The sequence below is a fragment of the Sciurus vulgaris genome (genome assembly GCF_902686455.1).
Source record: "Sciurus vulgaris genome assembly, chromosome: 4".
Lineage (NCBI taxonomy): Eukaryota > Metazoa > Chordata > Mammalia > Rodentia > Sciuridae > Sciurus > Sciurus vulgaris.
The window spans coordinates 28,136,190-28,162,814 of NC_136464.1; the positions used below are offsets into that span (position 1 = coordinate 28,136,190).

The 26,625-nt window shown below is 48.4% G+C and overlaps 1 protein-coding gene across 20 annotated transcripts in view; it reads right to left on the bottom strand.

Annotated features, from left to right (window-relative positions):
* Positions 1–26,625, bottom strand: part of PAX2 (paired box 2) — a 91,592-nt gene that overhangs the window by 23,493 nt on the left and 41,474 nt on the right. For 16 of the 20 annotated variants that reach the window (XM_079138505.1, XM_079138508.1, XM_079138502.1 and 13 more), the window contains 3 exons: positions 24,745–24,830; positions 23,076–23,195; positions 17,334–17,402 (listed from right to left, as the gene is read on the bottom strand). In XM_079138505.1, coding sequence (XP_078994631.1) covers positions 17,334–17,402; positions 23,076–23,195; positions 24,745–24,830 — 275 coding nt within the window. The remainder of the gene's footprint in view (positions 1–17,333; positions 17,403–23,075; positions 23,196–24,744; positions 24,831–26,625) is intronic. The other 4 variants (XM_079138510.1, XM_079138504.1, XM_079138509.1 and 1 more) reach the window with 1 other exon arrangement.

The following is a 26,625-nucleotide window of genomic DNA, read 5'->3' on the forward strand; positions in this document are numbered from 1 at the left end:
TGTGGAATATTTATTTTTCGCTCTTGAGTGAGTATTCTCTCTTTGTGTGCACTTGTATATAATAAACATCAGGATAAATAAGAGAATCTGTGTGTTTAAGTGACAGAATAAGAAGCCTTTGAAAGGATGCATGTGATCGCACAGGTGCGGGATCCCATGTTGCCCCTTTCTTCTGTGACTGCTTCTTTCTCCAGGATGAGCATCACCCCAGTTTGACTCCCAGCAGCTATTTGCATGTTCCATTGTGTCTAATTCTCCTGGAGCCCTCCTATCTTTTGGGGAAGCCCTGCTGTCAAGGCCAAGGGAGGCATTGAGGGTCTTTGTGTCTGATGAGTACAGTGTCACCAAATGCGTCCTGGGGAGTAGAATGCGCATTTGTCTGTGAGCCTGTGCTTATGCATTGTGTATGTGGGCATTTACGTGTACATGTACTCAATTCCTGCCTCTGTGAGGTTTGTGTACATGTCTGAGTGTAGCTTGTCTCACCCCGTGCCTGTGTGTGTGTGTGTGTGTGTGTGTGTGTGTGTGTGTGTGTGTGTAAAGGGCTGAACTGAAGCTTTGTCCTCAGGTCACTGGCTGGAGGAGTCTCTTTGCCTTCATTTATTCAGGGGCCCTTCAGATCTTGACAAATCTGTCACTCTAAATTTGCGAGAGATTATGGTGCTCTCTCCCCAGCCCGCAGAGAGGTGATATATGATATCTGCTGCCCCTATTGATTGCCTGATCTGGTGGCAGAGGCCGGCGAAATGAACTTGAAATGAACATCATGCCTCAACTCATTGTGCGTATAATACACTACTTAATCCCACATTTTTCAGCCGCTATGGAATTCAATTGATCAATCATGTTCCACTGATAGTACTGTTTTAGGGGTTATTGCTGCTCCCTCCACTCACTGACCTTTTTATTTATTTATTTTTTTGTGCACTCAGGCCCTGGTGGTAAGACAGGTTACAGAGGCGGCAGTGCAGAGAAGGGGAGGGTGGAGGGGAAGGCAAAGGAAGAGGTGGCCCTGGGAGGCGGAGGCAGGAAGAAGATGAGAACGAAGGTGGGGGACGGTGGGCAGCAAGAAGGTACCAGAGGAGCACGACAACAAAGTGGCTGATGAAAGCCTGCAGAGAATCCCCCCAGAGGCTGGAGGAGGCCGAGAAACTTCCAAGGGGAAGGCAGCAGTCATGGTGAACCGGGAAAGAGCACAAAGAAAGTTGCGGGGGGACAGGGAGGTGAGCCCCAGGGCAAGGAGAGGGCAGTGGAACTCCTGGTGGGGGCCAGGGATGCAGACCCCACTCAGCCACAGGTCCCACAGGCTGTCAGGGGCTCCCTCCAGAGAAGAGGGTGGTGCCCTGCCCTCAGCTAGGGAAGGGAGGGAGGGAGGGAGGAACGAAGGTGAAGGGAGAGGGCAGGAAGGGCAGGCGGAAGGGAGGAAAGGGCCCTGGGTCAGAGGCGCAAGAAGCTGATGTTCCAGGAAGGAGAAGGCCCAAAACTAAATGACTGTGCTCTGCTGCTGGGTGACAAAGAGAAAGAGCAGGAAGAGGGAGAGGAGAAGAAAGAAGCCTTCCACACCAGACGCTCAGGAGGCACTGGTTGGGTGAGGACACTTGGCACAGGAATGACACCAGCTGGCCCTGCTTGTGCTGACGCCTGGTGCTCAGCTACCAAGGGCAGCCTGGGGCCCGGACAGAGTGGGCTGGGAGGTACAGGTTGGAAGAGGAAAAGGAGAAGACAGTAGCAGTGGAGGATCAGGAAAGAAAGAAAACAAGGAAGAAACGAACAGAAAAGGAAAATAAAAGGAAGCAGTTGGCAGTGCTGACCACCTGGCAGGTCTTCCCAGGATGATGGGGAAAGAGCTCAGGGTGGCACTTTCAGAGGGACAGTAGGGAGAGGAAGAGCCTGCTGCTAGACCCAGATGTTGAAGGGCTCTCTGGCAGGGATAAAATAAAGGTGAAGGCAGAATAGGGTCTTGATCTGGGTTTCAGAGTGAGCAGGGAATGAACGTGTGGGAGCAACAGATAGCATCCATCCCAAAGAAGATTCCCCACCTGACAGCCCCCTGTTGCCAAGGAGCCAGGTTGTGAGATGCTCGTGGTAGGGATCATCACTAATGCATTTCTATAGCTCCAGTGCCAGATGGCACATAGTAGGTCTTCAACAAATGACTGAATGAATGCATGAGACTTTCCTGGGTGGCCTTCATAACCAGACCCCGGGAAGAAGGTTTTGGGGCTCACCTCCTGACTTCTGGCACCTAGAACACTTGGTCATTTGTCAGGCAAGTCCTATGCAGCCCTGGCTTCCAGGGGACACAGAAGATCCTGCATCAAGTCCCTGGGTAGACTTGTGCCTCTTTTGCACTCATACCACTGTCTGTTAGCCTCAAACAGCATCAATTCAGGTCCCCTGGAGGCCCTGCTCACCCTCAACACCACTGTCTGGCCCACCCATGGTGCCTCCAGCCAATGGACAAAGAACACTATGTCCTCAGTTAGGAGCAGAACTATCCGTGGAGCATCAGAGCTGACACCAAAGTGGATGGCAGAGGCTGCTTAAGGACAGGGCCTTGAGTAATCCTCTATATTTGGACTCCCTACACCAAGAGGGCTAGAGTATGGTGGCCATATGTTCCTCTCTAGAACAATTCCGATTTCTGATACTGTTTCCTACTCTTAGGCCATATTTTTAAGTTAAGGTTGGAAAATGTGGTTGCTATAGGTTTAGAACACAGAGTTAAGAAGGGTCCACAAGCTAGACTGTCTCCAGCTGTGGAGGACTTGGCTCTGCTCTCCTTCTGTCTCCTGTCCATTTATACTAGCAGCACACAAGTATCAAGAGCTTCTTAGATGCCATGACCAGACTTCAGAGCTCATTTAATCCTTTCAACAACCCTATGACATAAGTACTGTGATACCTATTTTAAAGATAAGGAAACTGAGGCACAGAGAGGTTGACTAGCTTATCAAAGGAGCTAGTAAATGATGGCTAGGATTTGAATCCAAATCTGTTTGAATCCAGGGCCTGTCATCTAAATTACTGTGCTCTGCTGCTGGGTGACAAACCCAAGGCTCCAGCTGAGGCCACCAGCCCTATCTGGGGCATAGTCTTCCTCATGGCATCCCCAGTTCTCTGCCTGGCAACCTCCCTATCCTGAGGCTAAAGACTGAGGCATGTGTGCTGGCTGAGTACAGACTGTCCAGATGATTAGGGGACATCTGGCGCAAATCCTTCGTGTTATAGAAAGGAAAGCTAGCTGGGTGAGTGGTGGGGTGGGTGGGCCACTTATCCAAGGTCACACAACTGGGTAGCAAGACTCTCAGGACTGGAGCCCTTTCTAGGTGCTCAGTCCACAACAGTGTGAGCCCACTCAAGGAGGGTGAGTTACCACGAGTCCTTTTTGGAACACTGACAGGATATAATTAAATTAAATTAATTAAATTAAACAAACTGCTGAGTTAAAACTTTGACATGTATTATTCTTTCAAGGGATACAAAGCTCCCATTTTCTTCTCTGACCACTTCATATTCACTTTGTGCTTAATGCAGTCTTCGTAGACCTTATCTTATTTGGTCCCAACCATTCTTCAAGATAAGTAGGAGTCAAAATCCCTTTTATGTTGGTGAGGAGGTTAAGGCTCAGAGCAACTGAAGTGCAGGTTAGGTGAGGTAGGTGTCTGACTCAAGGGCAGAGCCACTAGGAAGCCTGGCACAGGAGAGGAGCTCGGTAAACAGCTGTGGGCTGAACCAATGGACAGCAGCACTGCCACCCAGCCAACATCCAGAACTGGGGTTCCCAGCAGTGAGGCCCCAGCCTTCATGGAAACAAAAACAACATAAAACCAAAGGTTATCTTGACGGAAATAACTACTACCAACATGGGACTGTGGTTACTTCCCAATCATAACAATTTTTATTCTCATCTTGTCTAAGTTTTCTGTATTGTCCAGAACTTTGTTCAATAAGCATGTACTACTTCTAGAATCATTATTAAAAATGTCTTGGGGCTGGGGGTATAGGTCAGAGATAGAGTATGTGCTTAGCATACGGAAAGCCTTGGGTTTAATTCCCAGAACCAGGAAAATGTCTTTTAATGTTGACAAAAAGATCTGATCTTCTCAGTTACCCCCCATCTGTTCCTGGACTGCCCTGGAGCAGAGCCCTTTCACACCTCTCACTCCAGGCCAGAGCCCTTGTGCTGGCCAGTCATAAAGAGGGCTGTCCAGAGATGTCTCAGCAGCCCAGGGGAGAGGACAGTTACTGAATACCATGTTTTGGTCTAGAGTTAAGGACAAGAGACAGAAGCATTCTTTCTCATTTACATTCTCTGTGGATTTCCAAAGTGATCACTGCAAAGGTCAAGAGATAGATGGAGTTGGGCATGGTTTGGGTCTCCCAATGATTTGGGAGGCTGAGGTAGGAGGATCACAAGTTTGAGGCCAGACTCAGCAATTTAGTGAGACCCTATGTCAAAATAAAAAGAAAAGGGGGCTAGGGATATAATACAGTATATAATACAGTAGTAGAGCTCCCAGGTTCAATCCCCAGTACAGAGAAAGAGAGAGAGAGAGAGAGAGAGAGAGAGAGAGAGAGAGAGAGAGAGAGAGAGAGAGAGAGGTGTAGATGGGGGTCAAGCATTGGCCAAAAAATAGGTGGGGGTAGTGGGAACACACAGAATGAAATGATGCTATTTCCTTGGTCAGAAAGCTCAAGGGCTCCTCAATGTTTAAAAAATCAGGATGAGATGAGCAGGGGCTGCCCACCGAATCCCACGAAGCACGATTAGGCATTTGAGAAGAACTTTTAAAAAGTAGACCCAAAAAATCATACTAACTCCAGTTTTCCAAGCCCAAATACAAATATCTACTAATCTATGGGGAAACTGACACTATTTGGGCTTTTTATATTCATTAAGTCTGTTCAACTTTATGAGGTACTTGTTATTTTTTAAAAACATTTTTTCAGGCAAAGCAACAACCTCAGAGAGGCAAAATTATTTGCCCAGCATGATACAGTTAGTACGGGATCTAAATGCAAGGATGTCTGACTCCTCAGCCCTCGCTCCTTGGTCAAATTTGCTTCTTCCCATCATCTTCGCCATCGCGGCCACCATTTATTGCACACTTCCTGTTTCTAGGCAGGCTCAAGGTACTTCACACACACTACCTTTAGAACTCGCAGAATACTTGCAAAAGAGATGCCATTAGCTTAATTTTACAAAAGAGGAAACACAGGGAGGGTTCAACATATGCACGAGATCACACAGCTGACAAGACGCGATCTTGGTGAAAGTAAATCTTCATCCAGAGGCAGGAAATGACCTCAAAAAGTGGCATGGGAAGAAGAGAAAAAATCACTGAGGAACTGGGAGCAGTGGGTGGGGGTGGGGGCTCTGACCATTCTGAGCAGTGGCCTCTCCACCTAAGCGCCTCTACACACTACCTTCCTCCTCGGAGGGGTTCACCCCAGGGCTGCCCCCCAGTCTCCCCAGCTGCCAGTTGTTGCAGTTTCAAACTCAATTGTTCTCCCCGGTACTGAGGCAAATGGAGTCATTAATTACCTTCTATCGGCTGGGCTGAGTTCAGAATGCGATCAATATCCCCGCTTGTCATTCAGGGCAGCCCGCCTGTGCAGCCCCAGCCCCACCCCCACAGCGGCAGCTCGCAGGCAGGACCCGGAGGTCTGGGTTGCCACCGGGGGCCTCCCATCTGATTGGGAACAGGGCGTGAGGTTTAGGACATGAGGAATGGGGCTACTCCCCAGAGCTGGGGTGCCTTCCAGATGAGGATTGATGGAATGGGAGGGGAGGGGGCAGAAGAGAGAATGGAGGAGGGAAAAAAAACAAAAAGGAAGGAGCATGAGGGAATGAGGAGAGAAGGGAGGGAGATTGGAAAAAAGATGAAGGAAAGATGGGTGGGAGGGGGGAAAGATGGGGGAAAAGTGGAGCGAGGGGGAGAGAGAGAGGAGGGAAGGGGTGCTAAGATACCACAGCGTTCGGGAAGGGGGCCCAGAGGGTCAGGCTGGGGAAAGAGTTGTGGAATGCCGCTTGTCCAGGGAGATAGATGACATACCCCATTGCCTCCCAGCCTTAAACTGGACAACCTGTGAGTCTGGCCTGACCATGAACCCCAAGCCAACCTTGGCAGGCATGAAGAAACCCTCAGAATTCTGGCCCAAATCTTTGGCTCAGGGCAAGACCAAGTCTGCCCATTCCACTAACCTTGGCAAACCACCTGCTATCCTTCACCAAGCCCAGCTTCTTAACGTTCACGGAATTCTTCCTAGGGTGAGAGGCTGGGTGGCTGTGTCCATTCACAACCACTCGCCTCTGGGAACACTAACTGCATTAGGGACCCAAACATAAGGCTGGACTAAGAGTAACATCTTCTGGGTTCAGTTCTAGTTTGTTGCTCACTCGCTGTACGACCTTGGATAAGTCCTGTGAGCATCTCTGGACTGAGTTTTCTTAGATATACATGAGGGTTGCTAGCACCTCCCTCAGTGATATTAATTTTTCCTTTCTCTGTGTCCCAATAGCCATCTGTCCAAATCTCTACTGCAGAAATAATAATAATAATGACTAAAACAAATCCAATTCCTATTATGGTACCAGACACCTATTATAGCACTGGTGTAAGAATAGCAACTAACATTTATTAAGTGCTTACCATATACGAGGCACTTGTCTAAGAATTTTTTACATATCAACAACTCATTTAATTTTCACAAGACAAACTTAAGCAGGAAGCTTCTTATGTCCCATGACACAGAGGAGGAAATGGAAGTGCAGAGGTTAAGGAACTTTTCCTATGTCACACAGACAGAGTTAAGGAGTGACAGAGGAACCAGAGCCAAATCCAGGCAATCAGTGAGTGCCCTCCTAGGAAAGTGAAGACTAGTGAAAAGAGGTTACTTACTACAGCAAGTAAGTGGCATAGCTGAATGTGAATTCTATATGTGCCATAATTTTTAAAAATGTTTGTTTTTCTTCATTAAACTGTGAATTTTGAAGGCAGGGACACCATCTTTTTCATCTTTATAAACAGCATAGGGCCTGATACATGATAGGTGATCACGAATGTTGGCCAACATTGAATAGAATTCTAAAAGCAAAAGCCTGATGAATTCTTGACTTGCTCAACATTTTACCTTTCAGAAAGAAAAAGAGAGAATAGAAATTGCTGCTCTGGATTCTGTGTCATTCACATTTTACAGTCAGAAGGTTTCATGAAGATAATTTAATCTGATTCCCTCTTAGAGATTTAAAATTAAAACCATACAGAAAAAACAAAACAAGAACAACAAAAACAGGCTCAGAGAGGTTAAGTCATAATCCCATGTCTCAGAGCAAGGCACTGCTAGAATCGAAACTCCTAGCCCAAAGTCCTTTCATTCTTTCAGTTTGCTTAGTTCTGACCAAGAAAGAAAAATGTATAAAAAGGAAGTGGCGGGGACCTGGCAGGGGGTGGGGTGGGGAAGCAACCATGTCTAGAGTTGACAGTAGCAAAGGAAAGGGGCATTGGCAGAATCCAACCTGAGGAAAGCAAACTCTCCATGTAGAGGAAAAGAACAAGCGTGGGACCCCACAGCAAGAGAGTCTAAAAGAGAATAAAATTCCATAAGGACAGGGTGCTCTAAAAATGAAAGGCTGTCTTCATCAGCTCAAATAATTGACCTGACAAAGTAAAGAGTGTGAGAATGGGGGAGGGTGGAAAGAGAAGGACATTTAAGGAAAATCACCATTGTTGCACACGGCTAAGCTTTAAAATATGATGAGCTTAGATTTTAAAAGGACATGTACATTGAACAGTGGAAGATTATGCAGCCATTAAAAAATCATGTTTTCAAAGAATATGCAATGATATGTGAAAATGCTCCCATATGAAGTTAAGTGAAAATAGCAAGACAGAAGGCTGTCTATACAGTACCATTTTAATGTTGGTTAATAATGATATATATGAAGTTATGTATGCACAGGGATAAAAAGCCTGGAAAAATGTAGCAAATTTTAACAGTAGTTATCACTTAGTGATGAGATCATGGGTGATTTTTTTTTTTTTTTAGAGTTTTACTGTCTTTTCTAAATACTTTACAATAAATATGTATTACACTTATGATCAAACAAGTTATGTATTTTTTTTTTCTTTTATAAAAGACACAGAACAGCTGGGCATGGTGGTGCATGCCTGTAATCCCAGCATCTTGGAGGCTGAGGCAGGAGGATCGAGAGTTCAAAGCCAGCCTCAGTAACTCAGCAAGGCCCTAAGTAACTCAGAGAGACCCTGTCTCTAAATAAAATATTTTAAAAAGGGGCTGGGGATGTGGCTCAGTAGTTAAGCACCCTTGGGTTCAATCCCTGGTACCAAAAAGAAAGACACAGAACAGACGAAAGGAGAGAGCAAACCAAGATGGCTATGAAAGTGTGGCATGCACCTGCCAGGGTGAGACCACAAAAAAGGGCCTTGGTTGCTATGTGTGGAGAAAGAACAAAAAGGAAGATGTGTTTAAGTTCAGTCCCTGAGAAGAGGCAATGCTGAGCAAGGACAGAGAGAAGGCAGAACTTCCAGATCCCCAGCCTGCCTTTGTCTTCTCTACCAAAGAATGAATCTTCAAAAGGCGCCCAGCAGGAAGGCCCTGGTCCGGGCAGGTAACCCTGAGCCACGTCAGTTGAGTTAACTTCCCCCAGATCTTTTGTACTTCAGGATCCTGGGAGGAACTGACAGGATCCTAAAATTGCTGTTGATAATCCTTGAGCCAAGAAGTGATCAGGAAAGAGTGAGGCAGTGACATCCTACCTTGCAGAAAATGGGGAAGGTAAGGTCAGGCAAACAACACTACAATAAATTCAGTATCAGGCTCTAACTATCTTTTAGAAGAAATTATTATACAGCTAATTTGTGGGCACTAAAAAAGAAAACACGATACCTCAGAGCCTGCACACACTCACCAAGACTAAGTTGTGGCACATTAACTTGGTATCCATGCTAAGATCAAATGCTACCCTGCGACTTTCCCAACTGCCTGGGTTGGAACCAACTGTTTCTCTCTCTCTCTCTCTCTCTCTCTCTCTCTCTCTCTCTCTCTCTCTCTCTCTCTCTCTCCCTCTCCCCCCACCCCCCGCCTCCGTCCCTCCCTTTTTCAACATTCATCACAGCCTCTCAAGCCTTGATCAGAGCATTGATCACATTCTGCTGGTATAATGAAGTGCACATCTGCTTCCCTAGATTAGAAGCTTCTTGAGGTCAAAGACAGTTCTATTTACCTTTGCAAACTGATTTACAAAGCAGGCCATTTGCTCATCAACTTGAATTGAATTTTTATTGCTTGATTAAGGAAATTCTGAGGATGTAGTAAATGTTAACATCTGGCAAAGGATCTCCTTCTTAGTTTTATGGACAAGGTGAAGAAAAATGAAAGGGCTAATGGCTATTGGGTGGGCTCAATAGTATCTAAAGCATTCATTTATTGCAACCAGGAGGGAGGTATCTACTGGTTAGCCGTGTACTTTCCTTTATTTTCAAGGAAAATAACTAAAAGAAAAGAAAAGAAACTACTTGGACGATGATACAGAAGATATCCTTATGACCTTAATCGGGAGGAATTAAGAACCCAAACCAACAAGATGAAATTCAACAGGGATAAATGGAATGCCCTATGTTTAGGTTAAAAAAAATCAATTACACAAGTGCAGAATGGGGTAGGCCTGGCTTGATAGCAATTGATGTGAAAAAGATCTCGAGGTTTTAGTTGACCACGAACTCAATATGAGCTCGAGTCTGACACGGCTGCTAAAAAAATCGAATGTAATCTTAGGCTACATTATGGATGTAGAGTCTCCAGACGGAGAGTGGCAATGGTTCCACTGTACTTGGCATTGGCTGGAATGTCTCTAGGGTTCAGTGTTCCTTCAAGAATGACTTTAACCTTCAAGAATGAATTCCAAGATGGGTAACTAGGATGGTGAAGGAACTCCCACAGAGGCAGGTACCACATCATGTGGGAAGCTGAAATCCACACAGGACTTAGCTCACAGTTGGCCAAGTGGTCAGTAAAGGAATGAATGGAAGGAAAGGAGGGACAGAGAGAGGATGTCAACTGGAGATCTTGACCACCATCCATCACTTCAGTGGCAAACTTCATGGTCTCTATGCAGTTGAGGAAACTGAGATTCTGAGAGATTACATAATTAGTTAAAGTTCCCAAAGCAAATAGGAAGTGGAGGTGGAGTCCACATGGAGACATTTGGACTCCAACTCCCGTGTTCTTCCCTCAGTCCCACAGTGGCTCAGTATAAGAGCAAAGCTGTACCCAACAGCAACTGTCCATTTATGCTCTATGTCCAGGGAGGAGCTGTGGCCTGTCAGACAGAACTACTGGAAAGGAGAGTTCTATGGTAAGGGCCCGGTAAGATCTCATGACCCTCAAGAATCTGAGACTGTGCCTTGCCACCACTTTCAACATAGCCCCTGGTCTCTCTCCACGCAGGAGGTATCCCTGGAGATAGTCTCTTCCAGTATTAGCCCCTCCCAGGCTGGAGTTCATTTTCTGTTTACTCTTCTAGCCAATTCCCTTCCCCAGTAGACGGGAAGCTCCTGAGAGCCTCACACAGTCAAACACAGTGGATGCTCAGGCCCAAGAGGAAAATTACGTGTTCTTAACATTCCACCTGCTTACACACCAAAATCACAGGTTCTCAGTTTGAAATTCACTTGGGGTCAGGAGGGTAGTCTGAATGACCATTAGGGTCCTCATGTTCCTTACCAACCTGTAGGGAAGAGGAAGGGGGAGAATGGGGGAAGCCTAGAGTCTAGGAAATTTGTCAGCATGGTTACTTTTCCCATTTTGAATAAGTTAGCTTTCTCTGCACCACCCCCCCAAAGAGTCCCTAGGCTACCCACTACTGAGGCACAGCCAGTCCTAATATGTGCCCCATGTGTGAAAAAGTGAAAGAAGAAGAGAGCAGAGATGGGGGAGGAGGGAGGGAAGGTCAGAGGCAATGGGAAGGGATCACAGGGTTGGTGGGAGAAAGGAAAGGGAGGGAGGAAAGGGAAGGGAGTTCCTGGGTGATCAATGTCCCTGCTTGGGAGCTCCCTGTGTATGGTCCTGCAGACATGCCCATAAAGCTGGTGGGCAAGGACTGAGTCCCCAGATCTCCTTTTGCCTTTCCTGGGCTGGCAGGTAGGGGGTGGGGCTTTCTACCTGGTGCTGCCCCACCCCTGCCCAACTGGACTCCAGCCCAGGCCAGAACCAGTTAGAAACCTCTCTGGAGCCAGGAGGGAAGGGGGCTTTGTTAGCTCAAAGGACACAAGCAAGGCGAAAAATTACATACCAGGCCGCCCTAAGTATGCTTGTTTAGAGAAACTGCTTGCATTTATGAAGTCTTTGGTGCGGAAAGCAGGGTTGCAAATGACTGCATCAGAGCGACAGTAAAGGCCATTAATTTCCTGTTATGTTTTCCTGTGTTGGGGGCTTTATTAATTTAATTTTACACTGTCGAACAACAGCGAGAGCTGACACTGCCACACCGCCACGGCTAGGGTTTTCTTTTTGTGTGTGTAGCAAGGCTTTGCCTGACATGCAAATCAACGCTATTACCAGAACCAATAAAGATGTGTGGAGGGAAGAGGGGAGGGCAGAGGAAGGAAGGGCAGAGGAGAGAGCAGGGGACAGAAAGGACCAAGGCTGTCCTCCGCCAGTTTCTGCCTCCCTCTGTGCCTAGCATCTCCTGGCTGCCCAGGGCATTCTCCATGATCAGCAATTTCTGCCCACCCCTCACTCTTTCTCTTCCCTCCATTCTCTGCCTGTAGTCCTGTGTCCCAGCTCCTGAACAGAATGAAGTTCCCAGGAAGAGGCAAGAGACAGACTTCTCCTGTCTGTTCCTAACTGAGGCATTTCACAGAAGTCACAGGGACAAGTGACCTGATGCTGCCACACCTGTCGACCTGACAGAAGGCTTTTGCTGCACACTTTACTTTGGGTCACTTTTTCCTCCACATTCCCACTTCTTCGAAAGCCAAGGACCCTGACCCACTTACACATTACTGGTGCACACGTGCATACACACATGTTCTCACGCACAGAAAGAAGAGTCTGGAGAGGCAGATCCTCCAACTTGCTTACAAGTCCCTCTAAGAGTTCCCATGCCACAAGCCTTGTTGGTCATTTATTTCCTTTGAATTCTCAGAAAAAGGCAAAAGGTCTTGAATTGGAGTTTCTTTAAGAAACTCCAATGGCTGTCATCAGTAGACACAATACCTGCTTGGTCAGTGTTAAGAGAAAAGAGAGGTTCCTGGAAGATCCATGAGTACCACATTCTGGTTTTGTTTTTTGTGGTACTGAAGGATGGAACCCAGGGCCTGGATCATGCTAGGGAAGGACTCTACCACTGAGCTATATCCCCAGACCTTTTTGTTTTATACTGAGACGGGGTCTTACTAAGCTGCCCAGCCTATCCTTGAACTTGCAATCCTCTGCCTTAGGCTCCTGAGTAACTGGGATGACAGGTGTGTGCCACCACATCTGGCTTCAATGGTACAATATTCTGATCCCTTTTCCTGACTAGGACTCATACCACTGCCCCAAGACCACCCATACCATCTCTCACCAAGAGCAGCTTCCATGTGCCAGCTGCCCCAGGTGGTCCACACTGCCCTCAGCCTAGCCTTACTACACCACCAGTTGGCCCAGCACTCACACCGCTGGTCATGCTGCCTGAGCGGGTAGAGATGGCAGGTGGGCAGGGGAGAAGGGGAAAATAGCTCCCAGAGCCACCCTCCCAAACACACCATCTGCATTCCCCCATCCTGGGCTTCTTAGGCTGCTGTGGCCTAGGGTGATGTATGTGTGCCCACGCTTGCTGGTGTCCACGCATCTCTCCCTCTGTCACTGGCTTGCTCGTTCTCCTGCCCACACTTTCTGCTTCAGGAGCTATTTGGCAGCCTCGGAGCAGCTACTGGAAAGAATCCAGTTCTCCCGAGGAGGAAAGCATAAACTTCATAAACTGCATTTACTTTAATGCAGGTTCCTGGGGCTGCTTTCCTCCAGCTTGTCCTCCCTTCCCTGTCCACTACATTGCCATTGCATTCTATGCCCGACCCTGTGTGAACCCATGCTACATGCTATAGCCAGTCCTCCTGAAAAGATGAAGCCTGGGGCAGAGAAGGGAAGGGGTATGAGCTCGGCTCACAGGAGAAGGCACACAGCAGTCCTGGACAGGCCCCAGGAGATGCCCACACCTTGTCTCCAGTGGAGATGAGCACAAAGGGTGCTTTGAAGCAGGCAGGCAGCCTCAGGGAGGGAGGGGATGCTGACATTTCTTGGGGATGGCCAAATGAGGAGCCACCTGGAGGCCGGGCCACAGGGTTTCAAGAAAGGGAGGGAGAGAAGGCAGGGCCTCTGCCAGGTTGAGGTTTGTGAGGCCTCTCTTGTCTGCTGCTGTCAAGGTCAGCAGGTTCAGGTTCACCGAAGGGTCAGGATGGTTTGAATTACTGGCTCTGCTGCAACTCGGGCTCTGAGGCTCGTGACCATCTTCCAGTCTCTGCACCAAGCCCCACTCTCTTCAACCCTCCTGGCCTTTCTACCCCCACAGGGCAGACTGAGAGGGTCCCAAAGAGCCTGAAAGCCACCATGGCCCTGAGGAAGGCAGGGTGGGGAGGGGTCCTTCTCTGGGCTCAGTGGTTCAGGAAGGAGCCTGCCAGGAACCATTCCTTTGGCAGGCAGTGACCCTGGGTCTCCCTTACCCTTATTTCCAAACCCATTTTCTGAGGGGTCCTCATGCCAGCTGCCTGCCCTTCTCACTGCCCACTGGTCCGCAGAGGAGGAGGCGCTCTGGGAGGCGAGCCCACAAGCCGCAGGGCCTGGGGGACAGCCCTGCGCCTGGCTCCTCCCTCCTGCGTGCACAGCCTGCGCTGGGGGAGAAGGGCAGAGCTGAGGCAGCGGATTTCTCGCTTGGTGCCCTTGCCAGGAGGGGGAAGGAGAATGATGCCTACCTGCAGGGCTGAAAGACAGTTGCCAAGAGACGACCAAGAGTTGAAGACGTATTCTGACATGATGGGGGCTTATGAGAGGGTGCAAACCGGGGAGTGGGGTGGAGGACCTCCTGGCCTTTGCTGAGGAATTTGTAATACCTGTGTTATATCTGCCTGAATGTCTTGGGGTGGAGGGACACATGTAGCCCCCTCTACAACAAATCTATGCATTTTTCCCTAGGGATGGTTCACCTATCCTGACTTTCTAGCACTATATGAAAAAATATATGCTCATTTGTACTAAACCTCAAAATACTTTCTCAAACAACCTACTCCTTATCCATAGTAGTATCTAGTTGGGAAACAAAGGTAGTTAATAATTTGACTGCTCTCTGGTATAAATGTAGGGTTTTATAGACAAATTCATGAACCTATGTCAGCCTCACACAGTCAGGGCTAAATCCGGGTACTTATGCAGAAAAAATACAGTCACCTGTATACAGGGCCTATAGTAAAAGTCTTAATAGAACATCAACATAACCTCTGTAGCCATTCTACATCTACCCTGTAGAATGACATAGTGTGTTCAACAGGCTCATGGCCAACATTACCCAGAGAGTTTGGCTAAAATATGGGATCCAACTAAGAGAGGAAAATTCTCCTCTCAGGTATGACTAGTCTAATTTCCCTGGTTACTACAAAGATATAATCACGACCACTAATGTATTCATAAGTGGGTTTCTTTTGTTGGTGTCTTAGTGAATGTTGACCCTTGAATCTTAACTCTTTCTTGAACCTGAGTTGACGTTAGCCAGGTTTTCAAATATTAGTTGGAAAATGAACATAGGCTGAACTTTGTTAATGCAGTTAAACTCAGGAACTTCTAAACAGATGGTTCCCTTTGTGTAGCTTTCCTTTCTGGACTTTCATAGGACCTATCACATGAGGGGCAGAGTCTGTGACATGTGCTAGGCAGTACAGAGCATGTGGAGCCACATAATCCTAACAATAATCCATAAGACACCTTAGTCCCCACTTATCTGAAATTTTGCTTTTCAAGGGTTCAATTACCTGTGATCAAGTACAGTCTATTAAATGGAAAATTCCAGAAATAAACAATTCATAAGTTTTAAATTGCACACCTTTCTGAGTAGCATGATGAAATCTTAAGTAGCCCCCTTTTCCCCCCTGGTATGTGAATCATCATTTTGTTCAGCATATCCACACTTAGTAGCTGTCTCGGTTATCAGATTAACTGTTATGGTATCAATGTACGGCTATAATTGTTCTATTTTATTATTAGTTGTCATTTATCTCTTACTGAGTCTTATCTATAATTAAACTTTATCCTGTGTATATATGGGGAAAAACAAAGTATATATAGGACTGGGTACTATCCATGGTTTCAAGTACCTACTGTGGGTCTTGGAAGAAATCCTAGTGGATAAAGGGCGACTGCTGTGTTCTCAAGAAGGGAATCAGCTGGGTGTGTGTTTGTGTGCATATTAGGCAGTAAGCAGACATAATTGTGTCCAAGTCCTGGGTTTAGGTTAAGAAATCAGTGCAACCTCATTTTGTTTATCCAATGTGGTGCAACCTCATCATGTCTTCTGGGCCCTCCTCAGCATCCATCGCAGCTCCTTCAAGCTGAATCCCATCCCACTAACGTAGTGCAGACTCAGCAAAACTTCCCCAAGCTCTTCACCTGCAGGGTGAGCTCTGGTCCCTCCTCTGGTTCTGCCAACTCCCTGCACTGGGACCAAAGGCCACCAGGAGTTTAGGTTAAGGTTGCAGCCTCTGTTTCTAAACACCTACTCCCTGCCCCTGCCCTCTCAGTTCAGGACAGCCTCACCTACCAAGCAGTGCTCACCTGCACACTTCCCCAGCAGCCTCGGCCAACAGAGCAAGCTGTGCCCAAAGACCCAGGACCCTAGGCGGCAGGGCAGTGGCAGATTTTCCCCTTCCCTGGGGTCCTCTTACCTGCCTTTTCTGATACCAACTCTTCTCCCACTGCTCCTCCAAGGGAGAGCTGGGAAGATAGCTCGGTGACCAGGGCATGCCTGGTTTCCATTAATGAGATACACTGAGTGTAAGCCAGCCATGGAGGCAGCCTACAAAAGGAGGCGATCGGGCGGCCAGGAGCCGAGCTGCTCAGGTAATTGGTTTATCTATCTGGAAGCAGGGGGAGCAATCTCAGCACAGACAGACTAGCAGTAAAGTCTCTTCCTTAAGGCTATTTCCTTTGTCTTTTCAATTGCTTGCACATCCATGTGAGAGAGGGAGAGAGTGTTAAAGAGAGAGGGAGAGGGAGAAATGTTAATTTGTGAATTAATGGCTTTTCTCAGCGGAATTGTAAATTCAAATGTCACCTCACACGGTGACACCACGGCTGGTCTGCTGAAGAAGCAATGATAAGATCCCCCACCTCCCTTGGTGCCCCTCCCTCCCCAAAGATAGCTGTGGAGTGGAACATGCTACTTTTAATTTGCAATAACAACACAACAGAGGTATGCAGTAATGACTGCCTGCTTCCACCCTCCTCCTGGCTTCCTGCTCCCCAGTCCAGGTGGCTCCCCCATTTCCTCTCTCCCCAATCCCTTCTGAGACAACACCTCACCTCACCTTGGCTGGCCCCCACCCCACCCAGCCAGTGCCTGATCACATGGGGGGTGCCTTTGGAATTGACAATGCTGCAACCCTCTCTTCTCCTTCAATAATCAGGGAATTAATGACCCTGAAGTTAAAGTGAGGCTGATACCGAGGCCCTGCCCAGCGTTGGGAAAAAGCCTTCATTGTTTTCAAGCAGGAGGCGGGCAGCAGTGAGGGAGATTCATGGATGGAGATTGAATATGCAATTTTCTTTCACCTTGCCAAGAGCTGCCCCTGGGCTGTGCCTGGCCTAAATTTTTCCTTTTACCATCTCTGCCTTATCCGGCCCTCCCACCTCCCTTCCATTCTTTCCAGAAAATTACCTTCAAAATTGATTTCCACTTTTACAAACAAATATAATGGGAACACAGGAAAAAACTTGGGCCGTGATGAATTAGGGCTGTCAGGTGCTTCCAGGTCTCCTTTGCTTTTGTTTTACTACCCGATCTGCTCTTTGTTTTTCCAAGGGCTGGAAAAGCTGCCCCCCATGCACTGAGCGCCTGACCCTCCAGGCCACCAGGGCCTCAGCCCTACACCCCCTCGGTGGCCCATGGCGGAAGAGATCCAGGCCCCGAGACTCTGTTAGCCTCTTAGGTGCCCAGTAGAAGCCTGAACAGCTGCCTCCTTTCTGCTCTCTGCCCTTAGGAACCCACTTTCTGAATGTTCTCTAACCCCCACCCAGAGCTATTTCCCTTGACCCCCACACCATGTTCCCTCTGGCCCTCATACCTCTTAAAGTCCAGACCAGATGCAAACCTCCACCTCCTCTAATGTGGGCAGGATCAGTGTATACCTCGACTAGAGCAAATAAGAGACAAACACTGAGAGATCTCAAAAGACAGGCAGGTAGAAGATTGGGGGCCATACCCTGAGACTGGGAGACCAGACTCCTCTTCAAAGGCCTGCAAGGGTTCCGAGTTGTGATTCCCACACAGCCTGAGTGGGTGGGAATTCCCAGCCTCAGTCTCCCTAGACTTGGCCCCAGCCATCCCTGGAGGCAGGCTCAAGACAGCCCATCCATTGCCAGCAGATATAGAGTGATATCTATGGGTTCTATGGGCCAAACTCTATTTGCATGCCTGGGCCCAGGACCATGGACACTGAACAAGTTCAGGCCTGGCTTAGAGTTCTCCCCAGTCACTGGTGCTGGTAGACACACACATGGTTACACTGGTACTCTCTTTAAGCATGCACACTACCTAGAAAACTGCATACCTTCACAACACATGACATATCAAATTTCCCTACACCCAAAGATCTCAGAAGAGGTAGAACACACACACACAAAGTCATACTTGCATAAACTGTGGGAAAAATTGCACATGGTCTCTAAAACAAGCATACATTTTCCAAGGTAAATAAATCAATTTGCATGTAGATGTAGAAATGTACTAGATGGATAGAGGGAGTGATATCTCCATATTAAGGCATAAAAGGGTTTTTATTTGTATACATAGAAAACACCTGTGGCAGCTAAAAGATGATGTATGCTCCAACAGGTAACCATAGAGTAAATGAACAGGAAGAGAGGTACAAAGGTTGTCCCAATTACACAGATGAGGCCAACTGCACTGGTCCCATCCAGGTTAGCTTATCCCAGCAACAGCTAGAGACTGCCATAGTTACCAGGAGCTGCACCAAGGTTAAGGAGCCTGTATCCAAATCAATTTCTTTCTGACACAATTTCGTTTCCCCATGAAACCTAAACCCCAAATCAGGTTTTCTTTCCCAGATGCAAATCAATCCATCTTCCAATATGGATTGATATACTCTAGATCCATAATCTCATGGCATCTTCTCCATAGTCCTTGTGAAGAAAGAGTTGTTACTATCTCCATTTTATAGAGGAAAAAACTAAGCTGACGCAGGATAAGTGACTTGCCCAAGGTCACACTGAGAGTAAGGGGCACCAGGATTCACCAAGCTATGTTCACCCCAGAACTCACATCTTCCCTGCTGAGCACTCTGCCCTTCCAGCTAGGCTCCTGGGACTGCATGCTGGCCTCCACCCTGCACCCTCTTCCTAGTGGGAGTCTTTGCAGCCTTCTCTTGCCTCAATCCAGGGTTCCTAGAAAAGGGCAGGTGCTGCTCATTTCCACAACTTATTCCCCTTCTTTGCTTCAAGACTAACCCGAGCAATACTCTTGGGGACTTCTAGGAGGGAAACTAACTAAGGAAATAAACTGCTTCTTCCAGTTACAGCTTTATCCAAAGCAGAAGGGAGCTATTAAAGGCAGTGACAGGACTAGGCCATTTGCAGCCACACAACCTTCCTTGCCTGAAAACGCACAACTGCACCAGCTTGGCACCACTCAGCTGCACAAATCATTGTGCACCTAATTAATGGAATGCAAAACCACAGCCCCCCTGTAATCCCACGCATCAAAGGATGACACCAACACACCTCCCTCACACAGATCAACAGACTTGCCATATGACTTCATTTGGATTTTTGGACAAGTTATGTAACTGCTCTATGCTTCAACACAGCTGCCATTAGATAGCAATGCTTTGGGCCACAGCTGAAAGCAGAAGGCATCAGAGTCCCTTCCACCCCCCCGCCCCCCAGCAGTGCTGAGGTTGGAACTCAGGCCTCGTGCATGCTAGGCAAATGCTCTACTGCTGGGCTACAGCCCCAGCCCATGCTTCAGTTTTTCAGGCTGATTATGGATAGGGTAGTACAAGTCTTTATATTCCAGCTACAAAAGTCAAGAGGACATGCAACATTCAAGAGGTCAATGTCCCTTCAGAGTTCCAGGGAATCCAGCCCTAATGTACCGACCCATAATTTTAGTTAAGAAGTGAGGATTTTAGCAGAGTACTGAATGATGATTCTTCTGTCTCAGATTGAAGCATGGCTTGTCTTCTGGGGGTTTCATGACATGACTTCCTCATCTATCCCTGGTCTGTCTGTCCCCTGGGAGTTCTGGGCTCCTGGGAGGAGGGTCACAGCTTCTTAAGGGGCACATTTCTCCAAGGAAAGTCTGGGGTTTTCCACATTCCCACAGGACAGGACATGGCAAGGAGTCTCAAACAGCCTGTGGTCACCGCCAGCTTTTCCCCAGAGTCACAGTTGATCGGCCCTTTACTAATATCCCCATGGATATGACTGCTGCAGATACTAATAATGCTGTCCATATTCTGAGTGCCAATGACAATAATGCTCTGGGTATTATCACTGTGAACACCAATAACTACTGCTGAGATTGTCTCCACTAATGCCAGCACACGCTGCAGTCATTGTCCTCGCTAATGCCCACCACTGTGACATTGTTAGAGCTGAAGAATAGGCCGCACTGTACCCAGAAGCAGGAACCGGAGCAGCTTCCTGGAGGGCAGAGAAGCACCCAGCTTACCCTCAGGGTATGACACTTTCAGGGAGATGCCACAGTGCCTGAGGCCAAAGGAGAATCAGTTTGGCAAGGGACATCCAAGGTCCTCCTGGAAGGGGAGTGCCTGGCCTCCCATTCTCTCTAGGGTCTAGTCCCTAGACATGCATCCTCAGTCCCATCCCAACACCCCTCAGTCCCCCAAGTCAGTTTCTCTTTCACCTGCAGTCTTGGCCCAAGAGCTGAAGGACATACCGGGGTGTCTGTGCAGCCTGTGCCCGAGGCTGCCTCCTGCGACTGGCCTGCCAGCTGCTTTGCTACCTTGGCCTGACTGCAGAGTTGGGCTACATCATCTTGACACATAATTATCTCCCCTATTCTTAATCATCTGAGCTGCTCCCTAATGCAAACTGGGCCTGGCTGCTTGGAGGCATCCGGAGTGGGGGAGGGGGGGGAGGGCTGCTGCAGATCTACCTTTGCTCTCCTCTCCCTCCTCTCCCTTCCTACCTGGGTCCCATGGATCAAGAGCAGGGCAGTGGTCAGGGGAAGCTGGCCTCCCTCACAGGCCTGGCCTACAGGGAAAGGATAGCTCTATCTGGCCTGGGGTTGGTCAAGGGAAGGGGGAGTCAGGACAAAAGAACCCCTGCCAAATGACAGGGCCTCTGATCCTTCTTGCCACCTGGCTAGACCTAGCAGTAAGTGTTTAAGAGGAAACTTCAAGGTCCCCATTATCTCTCACCTGAATATTTCAACTATTTCCTACACTGTCTTCCTGCCACCATCACTGTCACATTGCTAGGAGTTTCCCAAACCCAGCTGGCTCCTTCAGCGACTGCGCCTGCTTTCAGGAGAAAGGTTCTCCCTCCTTGCAGAACTCAGTCTTGGCCTGAGCCAAGACTGTTACCTACACCTACCTGTTTGGCCTTACCTTGCACCACTTCCCCTCATGCCTATTCATTCCTGCCAAAGCTGCCCTGCATTCGCTGGCTACAAGGCCTTCTCGTCACAAGGTTTGCTCTATCAGATAGAATTTCAGGCTGCCATTGTCTATAACATCCTCCTCAGTCATGGCCAAGGCCTCTCCTCAAAGAGCAGCCCTACCAGGCAGTAAACTCCTTCCTTACCTCCTTCCCACTCCCAGCTCCCAGGTGGCCATACCTTCAAAATGCACCATGTCTGATGGGCCTTTCTGCCCTTTGGGGTCAGTGTTTTATATGTTCCACTAGAGAATAAGCTCCTTATGGACAAGAATCTTATCTTGTTCTACTTGGGGATCCTCTGCACCAAGACTTCCTTGAAGCTGATGTGCAGGAAGTTTCACTGAATTAATTTAATTCAGAATAATGAATGTGAGCAACTGCTCAGAGAGGACAGCACTCTGTCCTGAGCCTGCTGGGTCCATCCCTGGGTGTCCAAAGCCTCAGGCCAGTACCTTCCGACCCAGCTTCCCCCGCAGCCTGTCAGCAGAGGGTGTGCATGCCCCCAACCTCAGGCCAACAGGGTAGGGTGAACAGAGATGGTGCCTTCCCGGCCCTTGGACACTTCATACTCTAAACAACACAGGGGCTGGTAGCTGAAGAGAAACCTTTAGAGTCTGAGAGGCAGATTCTACCTGGCACTCAGGGTGCCAGGGAGCTTGGCTAAGGCCTGAGTATGGGAAGCCCCAGGGAGACCTGGGACTTAGGGCCTTTCATGCCGCCTCCCCCTGCCCATCAGGGGCTGCCGCCAAAACAACCACAATGAAATTTAGTGAGTGGCAAAGGCCGTGGCAGCCAAATGGGTTTGGATATTTTGGAAGAAGGAGAAATAGAGCCAGACAAGCTGTTTCCCTGTGAAACGAGGCCATTAGGGCTTCTGGAAAGAGGCCAGCACCAGGTCATCACTGTCTTGCCAGGCCTAGGCCTCTCCTACACTCCATCCCATTTGCTGGAGGCCCGGCCTCACACACTGTCTTCCCTCTGCCTGGGCCTAGGGAATCCAGACTGTGGCCCATGGAATGTCAGCTTTGTCCCTCTTCTCCATTCTTTATTCCCTCAGATTCCCCCACCAAGGGCTTGTCTATGTTTGGGGTGACCACAGAACTTACTGTCCAAACGTTACATTCTTGAGAGAAAGGGAGGTGCTGCCTGGTCAGGATGCAGAGACAAAAGGCATAAATTGGAACTTTGTAGGATAATTGGATATATGGGCACCCTTTATGCTTATCTTTGGAGGATTCTGTTTCCGAATTTCATGGAGGATTCCTTAACTACTATACTCTACCAAAGCCAAGAGGTTACCACTTCCCTAGTTGGGACCATGAGAGAATTGGGGCTAGAAGCAGTCCTGAGACACTGAAGTCTCTGTTTGTCTGGACCTGTCAGCTCTGTGCCCAGGCCTTGTGCTTCAGAACAAAACCAGATGGTCACCAAAGGAACCCTAATGCCAAGGTATTTGAAAAACACTTTGTTTCAAGTTCACCTCTCTCTCTCTCTCTCTCTCTCTCTCTCTCTCTCTCTCTCTCTCTCTCTTTCTTTCTTTCCCCCCACCTCTTTCTCTTTATTCCCCTTCCCTTTAACTTCCAGCCTAATAGCCTTGCTGTTCTTGGAGTGCTCCAAGGGAATGAGGGGAAGAGCCAGAAGAAAAGCTGAGTCATGTCTGCTTCCATGGAGAAGAAGAGTAGAGAAGTCCCATGTCCAGCAACACAAGTGGTTTTGATAGGGGTAATGTCCTTGTGTTACAGAGAAAGGACACCAGGGCCAGCTGTACCTAATATCACCCCCCACCTCCTTATGGGTTGGGATCAAGTGAGGACAAAGTATGCCGGTCTTTCATCCTTGAGTCAGCGACCAACTGTTCCCCCAATCTCCAAAACCTTCCCAAGGTAAATGGTTCATGCCTTTCCTGAAACCCCACAGGGACGGCTGGGGTGAGTCCCAGCGGAAGGTGAGGCAGTCGAGACTGAGCAGATGGTTAAGCTGGTGGCCCCACCAGCAGCCTCCCTCCCTCTCTCCAGGAGCCAGCAGGGCAGTGGGGGGACCTGGGTTTTGCTACTAAAACTGATCTCACAGCAGAGCAGCTGCGAGGCCAGGCAGAAACCGGAGCTCTGAGTCCAAGGACAAAGCATGCAAAGGGGAAGCCAAACCTCTTCCCTCCTCCCTACCTTCATCACGTTTCCTCTTCTCACCATTGGAGCGAGGGATCCCCAGGATCCCATTGATGGAGTAGGATCCCACTGGGTCATTGGAGGCGCTGGAAACAGGAGGGGAGGCCGTGCTGGGAACTGGGCGAGAGTAAGGAGGAAATGCCATCAGGATAGCAGTCGTGATCGTAGGCCAAAGCCCCAAGGCTGGGGGCAGAGAGAAGCAAAGGACAGAAGGAGGGATGAGGAGCCCATATTCCCCTCTTCCTCTGAGGCTTAAGGGGGGAAATGTGTTACACATACAGTTCAGGTTGTTATTACTTCTGTCCAACTTTAGTGGTGAGCAGTCAACCCAGGTCTTCTCTGCAGACCTGTGGGTTTCAGGGGGTGCCTCAAACTCTCCCAACCATGGATGGATGGTGTTCAGGCCCAGGAATCACCAAGGCTGACTCTCTAGAAGGTACCTTCTGACCCTCCAGAAAGCACAGCTCCTGGGGTGCCTCCTGGCACAGCTTGTCCAATTCCCAGAGCTGGGTAAATCCTTCCAAACAAACCCCATCTCAGTTTTCTCAGTCTCCAGGGCAGAGTCTTTACTAACTGTGATTCAGGCCTGGGGCTTTCTAAGAGTTCTCTGATTCTGTGGAGACACGCGATGGTCCTGAGGTTCCCAGGAGTGCTCAGTTCTCTTTCCCAGTTACTCTGGTGTTGAAATCACTTGAGAAGTTCCTCAGTTCCCCGTCAGGGCACAGACTAGTGAGCCCATACACTCCACAGTAATCAGCTCAGGCCCAGCCCGGCCCCACCCTCCGTCCTAGCACATGCTGTAACCCAGGTCTGATAAACAAGGGTTCCTGCCAACTCCAGGAGGGCTGGGACCAGCCATTTCTACTACCTGCTGGTCAAGAAAGAAAAGGACAGCTGCTAAGAGGGGCAGCAGGAAAAATTAACCATATCCCAGTTCTCAAACCCCAGACCTCATCTATGGCCACAATAGCATCAGTTGCCCAGGGGCCAGAAAGAAGTCATTCTAGTGTATCTGGGGGTAGGACAGTGTCAGGAGATGTTCTGGCAGGCCTGGGCCATGTCTTGGAGAGACCCTAAGTATGGGTAGAGAACTGAGACCAGAAAGAGGCAGAGAGCTATAAAGTAGATAAGATAGAGACAAAGAGATCAGGGACACAGGCCAAGAGAAAAGTGGCCATGAGGAGGGAAGGTGAGAAAGAGGGAAAGATCCAGAGCTAAACACAGAAGAAGAGAGAAGAGAAAGGAAAGGGCAGAGAGAGGAAAGGAGATGAGAAGAGAGAAGGATAATTTTGAAAATTAAAAGCAAAAACAAAGATGGAATAAGAAAGCAGACAAGAAAGAAAGAGGAACAGGTAAGGAGATAGAACCAGATAAAATAAAAGACGATAGAGAAGAAGAGAGGAAGAAGAAATGCTAGAAGAATAATACGATGTACGGGTGAGAAAGGAGGAAAAGGAGGACATAGACTAAGGCAGGGCAGAGGCCAGGTGTAGTGAACTAATCTCAATCAGGAGACCCTGAGCCTCTAGGAGCGGAGGAAAAGGAGGGTTTGGGAAACATGGCAGGCCCTAAACCTCAATGGAGGGGGCAGATCCCAGGGCTGGTCTGCATTTCCTAGCTTTCCCTGGGGGTGGGCAGGCTTCCCCCACTCCCTAAACCCTCTTACCAATGGTATGGCCAGGGGTGGTCACTCCTGTCCCTGCCCCATCCGGCGTAGGGTGGAAAGGCTGCTGAACTTTGGTCCGGATGATCCTGCAACAGCATCACAACAGCATTATGAATCCTATGTCCATCCTACTCTGACCAGTGCCAGTTCAGCCCTGCAGAGGGTCTCTCTTAAGCCCCTCAGCTCCATTCTTGCCCTATTGCTCCTTGGACTCCTGTTCTCCCCAACTGCATGAGTTTTCCCTCCAATCTGCTCAGTGGATCAATCTACTATAGCTCTAGACAGAGGATCTGCTCCTGTTCTACCACAGTGTCATCTGAATTCTAGTTTGATTTCTGGTAGCAAGGATCAGAGCACAGCAGCTTGTCTCCTTCTGGGGTTGGGAGAGCCTGGTTTCCACCTTTCCCTCCTCAACACATACATGCACTTTCTAGTACCAGAACCCCCTGAGTCTGGAGAGCATTTTGGAGCTGACTTTCCTACTGGGACCATGTCACAGTCCTCCAGAGTCCAGGTGAGGATGCATGTTTTATCAATATCTTGAAGTAAGGAAAACAGGCAGGAAATGGCTGGGCAACAGGAACCCTTTTGTTCCTAGAATTCCAAGGATACCATGTGGTCCCTTCGCCAGACATCAGGCCTACACAACTTCTTCCTGAGCCCACTCACTGCTCTCAAACAAGCCAAGGCACTGCCTGTATCTGGCTGGCTGGCCCCATCACCTCTTTATCTGAGGGTCTTACTTGGGTCACAGCTTCTTTACCAGCCTGGCTGAGAAGACTGTTGTCCTCCCTGCACACCCCAGGGATTAGGGCGTCAAATCAAACAATCAGGGACTGGGATGAGCCTACCTTTTGGTGATCTAGAAAACTCAGAGTTCAATGATGCAAAAGACCAACCTTGGGGCCAGGACTGAGGATTCCATCCATGGGTCCAATTAGCGGCCCATGGATGCATGAAATCCATCTCCTTGGTCACTTTCCCCTTGTCCCCTCACCTATAAGGGGGTTGTTCATGCTCTGCATCCTCTGGTACTGACTGCCTCATTTCCTTGGGTTACTTAGCTTTCTTTGAATATAAATCTTCCCTCCCCAACTTCCCAGCATTAGGAGGAGGGGCCTTACCCCTGTCCTGGTCTGGTCTACAGGATTGCTACAGTCTCTCTCTGGGAAAGATAACACGATTCTAAGATGAATAAACAAGTAGAAGGAAGGGTGTTATATGAGGGGCTGGAGGAGGGTGGAAGTACAGCATGGGAGCTAGATGAGCATGAGGCTTCAGTTGTTAATGCTTAGACCCATCAGCCACCTTTTATGGAGACATAAGAGACAGAAGAGGAAATAAGGCTGAAAACTTGGATGCATTGATGAAAATAGCTATTTCTCACTTATTGAACATCTATTGTGTGCTAATATTATATACAATTTATATTATTTATATGTACCTGTTAATTCTCATGACAACCTCTGTAGTCAATACCGAGATCCCCATTTTGCAGACTGACAAGCTGACCACAGTTACATAGTTTATTTATGATCACACTGTCAGCTAGGGCAGAGTCCAGATTCAGTCTCCCAAACCTGTGCCTTTTGCTACTTTGTCATCCTTCCAATCTGTGGGAGCCAGGTTTAAGAGGGTCTTGAGCCATGAGTAATTTCCCAAACTAGAAAGGACATGTACAAAACAATCTGAGGGAAGCAACATCGTGGCATGACATGATGAGGAGCTGGTCTCAGGAAAGAGGGAAGGATTTGCAAGACACGGTGAAGACAGAATGGCCAGAATGTATCAAGTAACTGGAGGCAACCATGGCTCTACAACCTCCGTGCTCTGCCACTGGGAACTTGGTGGTCCATGTCATTGTTGAAAACAGGCTGCAGG